The following is a 9,384-nucleotide window of genomic DNA, read 5'->3' on the forward strand; positions in this document are numbered from 1 at the left end:
CTCGTACGCTGTATAAGATATTATCTGGCCCCTGAGGTAGGCCTTAAGGGCCTCCCATACAGTGGTTAGTGGCATATCTGGTGTGCGATTAAATTCCAAAAAACTATCAATTTGTTGGGAGATGAATTTCTTAAAAGAGTCCCTAGACAACAACAGAGGATCAAACCGCCATGTACGGCGTGGTCTGATGCACTCTGGAAAACATATATCTAGCTGTACTGGACCATGGTCAGAAATAACAATGCTATTATACTGGCAATCCTTGACCATAGGGAGAGTTCTGCTATCTACAAGAAAGAAGTCGATCCTGGAAAAAGAGTGGTGAACTGGGGAGAAGAAGGAATATTGCCTAGTAGTTGGGTTGTGTCTCCGCCAAGGGTCAAAAAGTGCGTATGTGTCTATGAATGATTGGATAACTGCACCAGCGTTTGAGATCTTACTATTAGGTCTAGGGTTTGATCTATCTAGTTTTGGGTGTAAGACACAGTTAAAATCCCCCCCAGTATCAATTGGCTGTTATTAAGATCTGGTAACAGTGCTATAAAGTTAGTAAAAAAAAGTGGGTCGTCCCAATTAGGTCCGTATACATTAGCTAATGTTACTTGGGTACCATACAATTTGCCCGTCACTATGACATATCTACCCCTGGAATCACACACGGTCTGTGATGGGATGAATGGGATGCCTTTTCTAATCAAAATCGCTGTGCCACGTGTTCTATCATCATTTTTTGAGCAGAATAATTGCCCTATCCAAGCTTTCTTTAACTTTGTGGATTCACTTGATTGTAAGTGAGTCTCCTGTAAAAACATGATATCACTTCCTAATGTTTTTATGTGTGCAAACACCCTACTTCGCTTCACTGGGTTATGAATTCCCTTTATGTTCCAACTCAAAAAACGAATCTGGCCTGACTTCTGTATATCAGACATTGTGCTTCTGAGATAAGTAAGTAATATAAGAAAGCTGGGAAAAGTCCCTGTCTAACTACAAAACTAAAACTAAAACTGAGCCTTAAATCCCTATGCTGATCTACTGAACCTGTCGAGATCGCACACCCCTCTTCTAGCATTGTGCTGCAGATAACCAACTAACCTATCCTCCTAACAGGCCCCAACGAGGGCGAACCATAATGTATATAAACTGGATTAAATTTAGAATGAAAATTGTTTGCATATAGTCAACAACAGAAAACAAACCAAGGTACCTCTGTACAACCTGTCCCTCTCCTTTAGGTCATTTCTAGGTACTTCATGTTAACAAACATCCCTCCGCTATATCTGCATGTCTAATAAGAATTAAAAGATTCCAAGTATTATACTCATTCGAGCAAGCTTAAGTAAAGAAATGGCCACTCTATATAGCAGGCGGTGAGTTTTAAATGTTCATAGTGGGTTAGAGTGGCAAGATTCCCAGAGGGCCGCACGTTTTAGATTTAGCAAAAAATGAAATAAAATAAAATAAAATAAATAAAATATAAGTAAAGAACATCTCCTAAGGAATATATTGTATTCGTGTCTTGCTAATCCTAGTACCAATAACTTTTATGGCGTTTGCATTTTACATAAGAGGGCGCCACATTCAAACGGTATGCATTATGTATACAAACATACCCACATAGACTGCATGTGTACACAAAAAGAAAAAAGAAAAATAGTCGAGAGGAACAGAATCTATATTTTGTAGCTGAAACACCAGGTATTGAGTGTCCATAAAATAAAATGCCAGTGTTACCTGGGAGCTTCATTATTGTGGGCATGGTAAAAAATAAAAAATAAACAAATGAGTGCCAAAAGAAAAATAAAAGCCTGGTGTTCAGACCTTACACATTTGGACTCACCAGCTCTTAATCAACATCTAGTCTCCATTGTCCAATTGCTTAAATCAATTTGCAGTGTCCTTGGGCTTCAAGTGTTTTTTAATGTATTCCACCGCTGCCGCTGGATCTTCAAACCGCTTCTCCTGACCAGTCGAGTCAGTGATGCGGAGCACCGCGGGGAACCGGACACCAAACTTGACATTCTGGCAGCTCCGGAGTAAACGTTTAGCTTCGGCAAAGGCCGCTCTCTTCTTCGCCACTGTCGCCGTGTAGTCTGGAAATATGCTCACTCTGTTGTCGTGTAGGCTCAGCGGCGCCGAGCGAGCCGCTGCACGGAAGACCTCTTCCCGTTCCCGTAGGTAATGGAATCTGACCACGATGACTCTGGGAGGACCCCCCTCGTTAGCACGCCGGGCTCCGCGATATGCTGCATCCAGGGTTGGGGTGAACTTAAGGCCCAGCAGGTCCTGCAGTAGTTTAGCGATACTCACAGTGGGCCGCTGCCCCTCAGACAATTCAAAACCTTCTTTTATCCCGACCAGACGTGCACAGAACCGGCGATGTGCCCCATCGATTTCTTCCACTTTCTGGCGGAGTGATGTGACTTCCGCTTTTAGCATGGCGACCTCGTTTTCAGCATTAGCCGTCTTATCCGCGTATGTGTTTAGGCCGGACTCCAACTCGCCCAGGCGGGTCTCTTGTTTCGCCACGTCGTCCCGGAGCGCGTCTATCTTAGTGTTCAAGTCAGCAGTACTTGAGTCTATCCGTGCCAAAATCCTGTTTTCACTCCTTGCAATCGCAGCCATGACAACAGATAGGTCTGTAATCTCCTCATCTGACGATTCCTCGTTCAGGGACGCGATTTCTGTGGAGTCCGAGGCTTTAGCCGAGGCCTGATTGTTGTGGCGTTTTCCTTTGGGCATTTTGTCGTTTAGTCGTACATTATGAAAGGCTGGAGCTATCAGTGTGACACGCTGGTGTTATTCAGTCGTGAGAGGCAAACATGGTCCGTCTGAAGTTGTTTTTAAAGATATTATTTTTAAAAAAAGGTTCGCTCCGGTCGGGAGCTCTGCACAAACACGTCCTCACATATCGCTGCTCGCTAGCGCCCCCCTAAAGAGATTTGTTTTGACTAAAAATGACATTTTGACTAGAAATAAATATTTTTGGTAAGATTTAGGGTTTTTGCAGTGCGAAGTGTCCCGCTCATTCGTTGTTCCGGAGATAGACGCTAAAACAATACCCCCCCCCCACCACCACTACCACCACCATCGTATATGATGGCATCGACCTCAGAGGGTTCAGTTGCTATGACACTTTGTGTTTGCGTGTGTGTGTTGATGTTGGATTTGGAGGCTTACGGTTGCGTGAGGTCGTGAGTGATAAAGTCTGAGCTTTTGAAGAGCAGAAACACATCACTGAGGCTCTGACACTCCAGGGAACTGTTCAGAGCGATCCAGTTAGCATCCTAGAAAACACACACACACACACACACACACACACACACACACACACACACACACACACACACACACACACACACACACACACACACACACACACACACACACACACACACACACACACACACACACACACACACACACACACACACACACACACACACACACACACACCTGTTAAGTTATGTGGTTATGAAGGTAAGTTGTTACTGCAATGTACAAAAAATTATTTACTCATGCTACAAATAAAAAACACACACAGAAGGTCCAAAAGACTTATGACAAGTGTTACTGATCTTCCTGTGTATGTTCAATTCCCACCTCATTCACACTGACTGAACCCACATGTGTAATGTGTGTGTGAAAGTGTGAATGTGACAAACAGTGTAAAGCGCTTTTAGTGGTCTATATAAGTGCAAGTCCATTTATCATTTCTGACACCGAGCTAAAACGCTGACTCACCCGAGGAGCGCTCCAGTTAAGTTTAGGAAAGACACGCCCACCCAGAGCGTTTATGGCCTCCAGCACTTTAGAGGTGAATTCTGGGAACTCTGGCGCCTGGTAGACACAACCGTCGTCACATCATTAAAACATACACTTCATGATGAGCATGGAGGTTACATAATACACACTTCTTTCAAATTACAGAGAGGAAAGTGAAGAGGAGAGCCTCACACTTGTTTACATATTGGTTTAAAAAGAGTTTTATCATGTTGGAATTAATTCATCATTTGGTTTAACTGATTATGACAGAATGTTTGAAACAAGAAAGTGTTGATGTCCTTACTGTGACAGTGGTGGTTGTCTCATCATCTGACCACTAGAGGGGAGCAGAAAACAACACACACCAGACTTAGTTTGAACTAGATGGTTAAACTACAGATCTGTGGTCATGTGTCCACTTCCACCAGACAAATACAGTGTATAACAAGACAAATAATTCATCACAGAAATATGACAACAATCCTCCTTAACAAACGTCCAAACAAACAGAAAGAACCTCTCTAGGTGGACAAAGAGCTTTAGTTTCTGTTCCTTTACCTGAATATCTTCCTCTGCATCCGAGTTGTTGTTGTTGGTGTGTGTCTGCTGTGTGTTATGGTCACTGGAGGGAGGAGAAACCACACAGAAACACTGGTTAATGTAGCAGCTGTATGTGACGCTTGAAACTAATAAAACCTACACAGATCTGAGGATTACAGAATCCAAGCAGTGGATTAAAACAGAGGATGATGTTGTTCTTTTCTCTACTTTTTGATGCTTTTAAACACGTTTGTTTTCATTTATATTTTCTTATTGACTTGTTATTCCAAGCTAGTTTTGCCTCATGCACTGTTTTATTGTTAATTCTGTTTTGAGACAATGTGGCATGGTGATTCTACACTTTACATAAAGACTGGTCGATTGATTGATAAAGTGCAGCTCCTTCAATAGAATGTGTGAGTATGCGTACGTATGCGTGCGTGTGGCCTCTTACCTCCAGAGACTACCAGTGTCCCATCGTCCAGTAAATATTCTATTACATTCTGAGGCAATGGCAGAATCAAGCTAAAAAATAAAATATAAACATAAATATTATTACAAATATGATAACATATAAATACATAAAATACGCTTATGACAACAGACAGGCGTGGGGGGAAACATAAACAACAATAATACACACAGTTAGGATGAAGACAGAGATGGTCGCTATCTGTTTCTGTCTGCTAGCTAACGTTAGCTGCGGGCTAATTCGCCTGTTTCACCGCGACAACAATGGAGATATTTCATCTGTTTCTGAACAAACAGTCGCGGTTCACCTTTTAATAGTGTGTTTCTTGAATATCGGATACCAAACCGAAAACTGGCAGTTGACAACTTGCTCCTTCTTCATGCTGCAATATCCTGTAATGGAAAAGTGTCCATCAGTAAAAACCGTCCGGGCACCACTTTTTGAGACTCTCGGTAGAGTTTCTATTAAATACCTCAAAATATTAAGAAACTTAATTAATTCTAATTCACAGTTGTACGTAATGAATATAATTATTTTTATTAGTGTTATATAGTGATTAGTTTGCGTTTTCAGACGGGGACGTCTTTCTGGGACGCACATGTGGGCGTAATCGAGGAAAACCCGCTGATTTGAGGCAGAGATTGTCTATGGGAGAGAGGTGTCACTCCATGCCCGAAATTAACTGCAATCGATTTTCATTCTATATTCCAAATACAAATAAAAAACACTGTAAAATCCTTTCAAAATATAACATAATGGACCCTACTAATATTTTCAATAAGCACAATTAATACGAAAGGTGAAGTGCCTTTGGATAGACAAATTTGTAGTCAACCTATCATATTTACTGATTAACTGCAAGTTAAGAATGTATTAGCATGCAAAATGTACTTAAATTTGTCGAAACTGTTGAGTAAACATGTTTTAAAAGCTACAATAATTGCTGAATGAACAGCTTTTTAATTTTTTTCCTAAACTTTATCAGCAAAGAGTTTCTTTAAAGTTGACTCAAATGACGTATGAGGTAACCGGAAGTGGTAGCGGAGTGACAACTCCCTACTTCTTCACTATCTCTACCACTACTAACACAAGGCTGGGATTTCACGTGAGTTAGGTTTAGTTCTTTTTCTTTCTCATTTTACGTGATAATTAAAAGTGTAAAGTAGACGAGCCCAGAGCCCGCGTGCAGCTGGGGGAGTGTGAAGCAGCGAACAAAATTTTAACTACGAAACGAACAGAGCAGCTGAATGAGGGGGTGTAATGGTGGCTGCTGCTGCTGGTGAACTTGCCCCGCTGTAGCAGCTAATTGAGCAACTCATGATCAGAATCGTCCCGTGTCCAAGTAGAGCTGGACCTACAGCCTTGTGTGTTTGTGTGTTGTGTGAACTGTCCAGTTGGGCTCGGGCTGAATGGTGTTAATTTAAGCTTTTTAACTCGGCTCTCTCCTCCATTTACAGCTGTTCAGATACTGACAATGAGTAACTCCGAGGAACCCAAAGGGACTACAACTCCACACATAGTGAAAGAAGAGGTGAGTCAAATTTTTTTAAGCTGCAATTACACGAAGATATAATGTAGAAATTGCTCGTTTGAAGAGGTCTCCATTAGTGCTGGACACACTCTCCAACATAACCACAGAGCTCAATTAGAGTGCCTATAGGCACTCTAAGCTCAATCTGCTCATTTCAGTGCAGATCCTCCATGTAAAAGTGAAAGTTGTTGGAAAAGGGAATCCCCAAGAAAGGAGTGGAAATAAGGATGGAAGGAGTGAAAAAAAATACTTTTATTACTATTACTTCTCATTTACTCTACTTTATGATTAATTGTGAGTTTATGCCTAATTTTTGTCTTTGTTTCCTGTGTGGAGTATGGGTATGTTCTATGTATTTAGAAAATTATGTACGAGATGAGGATAATGCTGTATAGAATCAATAAAAAAAGTTTATTATAAGTAATAATAATAATTTTTAAAAAGTGAATGTTGTTCAGTCAGATTTTTTACTTGACTCAAACTTCTGGATCACCTGTTTTCTGAAAAATCCTGATACCTCAGAACAGATCACTGTGCTCCATCTTTATCTAATGAAGCAGCATGAGGACACTGACAGTGGAGGAGTTCACTGTGTGGTGTGATGTGATGTGTAGTGGAGTCAAAAGTACACTACTCTGTGTTCCAGCTCATAGCAAAAGGGAATTGGGTGAAACTGGAGAAGACCACGTACGTGGATGTGGCTGGAAGCACCAGGTACTGTACCATCACACACCTAACACAGACCCACAATCAAACAGTTTCCCTCTCTGCTGCTTTCAGTTTCTGTTTTCCGTTTTCATCCTTCCAGGACCTGGGAGACCGTGAAGAGGACGACTAGGCAGACCAACACAGAGGCAGATGGTGAGCATGTCCGTCTCGTCTTTCTCTTGTTTGACAAGGATGAGGTGGTCGGGGTGTAACACAGTTTTCCTGCAGGCGTGGGAATCATCGCGCTCCTGAAACGGACGCTCCACAAAGACTGCGTGGTGATGGTGAAGCAGTTCCGTCCTCCTCTGGGATGCAACAGTTTGGAGTTTCCTGCAGGTCAGAAAGTTTTCCCATTGCCATAATCCCTATAGTTTTAGGAGTAGGTTTGTAATTGTAATTTAATTGTAGGTGCAAGCTATTTTTTGAACGGCGGAGCAGAGCCGTGAGCTGCACAGAGCTACGCTACGGAGGCTAATGGGATTTCTTGGTTTCCCTCATCAAACTCATCAAATACACAATCCAACAACTCCAAAACGCTCTCATGGACAAGTTGTGACCTGCACATTCACCACACTATGAGATAATAACGGAACGTTACGAGACAGAGTTGTTTTTGAGTCAAATACAGAGACTGCTTGCCAAAAAACTGCCCCTGACAGGAACGTGCATCAGCAGTTTTGCATGAATTTACCTAGAAAACAACTCTGTCTTCTAACATTACATTATTATCTCATAATGTGGTGAATGTGCAGGTCACAACTTGACGCTTTGGAGTTGTTGGATTGTGCGACAAGTTGTGACCTGCACATTCACCACATTATGAGATAATAATGTTAGAAGACAGAGTTGTTTTCTAGGTAAATTCATGCAAAACTGCTGATGCACATTCCTGTCAGGGGCAGTTTTTTGGCAAGCAGTCTCTGTATTTGACTCAAAAACAACTCTGTCTCGTAACGTTCCGTTATTATCTCATAGTGTGGTGAATGTGCAGGTCACAACTTGTCCATGAGAGCGTTTTGGAGTTGTTGGATTGTGTATTTGATGAGTTTGATGAGGGAAACCAAGAAATCCCATTAGCCTCCGTAGCGTAGTTCTGAGCAGCTGGTGGCTCTGCTCCGCCATTCTAAAAATAGCTTGCACGGTTGCACCGACAATTTAGGGGAGACAACAGAATGTTATTTTTTTGGTAATAGTACAGACTTCTTCTATTTGACTCCTGAATATGGGTGTTACCTCCTGTCTTTGTCCAGGCTTGATCGATGAGGGGGAAACTGCAGAAGCTGCTGCACTCAGAGAGCTGAAGGAAGAAACCGGCTACAAAGGGGAAGTAGTCGGAGTGACTCCAGGTATCATCGCCCACACACACACACTGGACAATTGATTGCATTAGCTTGCCTGTCCTGTGTGTATCTTATCTCCTGTGTGTGTGTGTGTGTTTTCGAGAGGTTCAGGGGTCCCATGCACATTTTTTATCTACAGGGCAGCCGCCGCAGCACTGATAGATTCTGAAAGCCTCGGAGGTGTGTGAGCGTCGTGTTACGTAATGTTTCTGCTTGCTTTGATCGTAGTGACGTGTCTGGACCCCGGCCTGTCTAACTGCACCACCCAGATCGTCCTGGTCAACATCAACGGAGACGAAGCGGAGAATATTAACCCCACACAACAGCTGGGTGAGAAGACGGGAGGGATTCAGTCACTAGTGTCGGTTAGGCTCATGATCAAATCTCAGAACTGGAACCTAATGTTAAATTGGCCATTACGAAACAGAAAAAGTGTTACAATACAATCCAGTATACTTTCATTGTCCCTGTAGGAAAATTCTTGGGCTTAGTGGTGCTGCATACATTATCTCTTTATCATCATCATCATTTATCATTTATCATTTTCAAAAACAGATGGATATAATGATGAGCAGTAATAAAAGCAACATTGAATCAATAAATATCATAAGAGGCAAAACCAGTGAAAAACAATTGAATAGATAAAAATAAACAATAGAAATATTGAGTTATTGCAGGAGGTTAAGTATTGGGTTAGGGCTGGTTTTTATTGAGGAGGCTGATGGAGAATGGCACAAATTATTTTTTAAAACAATTGAATCTATGCTTGAGCACCGTGTATTGATAAAAGGACCATTAAAATTCCATAAAGATAAGTGATAGACCGTGGTATTGATCTATCATCCCTGATCCCTATATGTCTATCAGTGATGCTGCTAGCTGTACATCTCTGATCTGTCTCCTCCTTTTTTCAAAGTTCAAAAGTGTAGCATGTTTCCTGATGAGTAATCATGTTGGATAATCACAGTCTAAATATTGATCAAAATATTTGTCATGATTTTTTTTTTTTTTTTGCTGTTATGGAGCTG

The 9,384-nt window shown here is 41.7% G+C and overlaps 2 protein-coding genes across 2 annotated transcripts; one reads left to right on the top strand and one right to left on the bottom strand.

Annotated features, from left to right (window-relative positions):
• Window positions 1-3,147: 3,147 nt before the first annotated feature.
• LOC146960893 (translation initiation factor eIF2 assembly protein-like) lies at window positions 3,148-5,203 on the bottom strand. Its single transcript, XM_085771962.1, has 6 exons — window positions 5,085-5,203; window positions 4,760-4,830; window positions 4,324-4,387; window positions 4,070-4,102; window positions 3,745-3,840; window positions 3,148-3,287 (listed from the first exon to the last, which is right to left on the bottom strand). Exons 1-5 carry the CDS (start codon window positions 5,156-5,158, stop codon window positions 3,795-3,797), a joined length of 288 nt encoding a protein of 95 aa, XP_085628088.1. The 5' UTR covers window positions 5,159-5,203; the 3' UTR covers window positions 3,148-3,287; window positions 3,745-3,794.
• A 605-nt stretch (window positions 5,204-5,808) lies between these two features.
• Window positions 5,809-8,868, top strand: LOC146960894 (ADP-sugar pyrophosphatase-like). The gene is made up of 7 exons (XM_085771960.1): window positions 5,809-5,882; window positions 6,235-6,308; window positions 6,955-7,022; window positions 7,117-7,169; window positions 7,245-7,352; window positions 8,267-8,362; window positions 8,585-8,868. The coding sequence occupies exons 2-7, from the start codon at window positions 6,252-6,254 to the stop codon at window positions 8,827-8,829; spliced, it is 627 nt and encodes a 208-aa protein (XP_085628086.1). The 5' UTR covers window positions 5,809-5,882; window positions 6,235-6,251; the 3' UTR covers window positions 8,830-8,868.
• Window positions 8,869-9,384: the final 516 nt, after the last annotated feature.

This window comes from Trachurus japonicus, unplaced genomic scaffold, assembly GCF_045865225.1.
Source record: "Trachurus japonicus isolate A0001 unplaced genomic scaffold, Traja_1.0 AP029856.1".
NCBI lineage: Eukaryota > Metazoa > Chordata > Actinopteri > Carangiformes > Carangidae > Trachurus > Trachurus japonicus.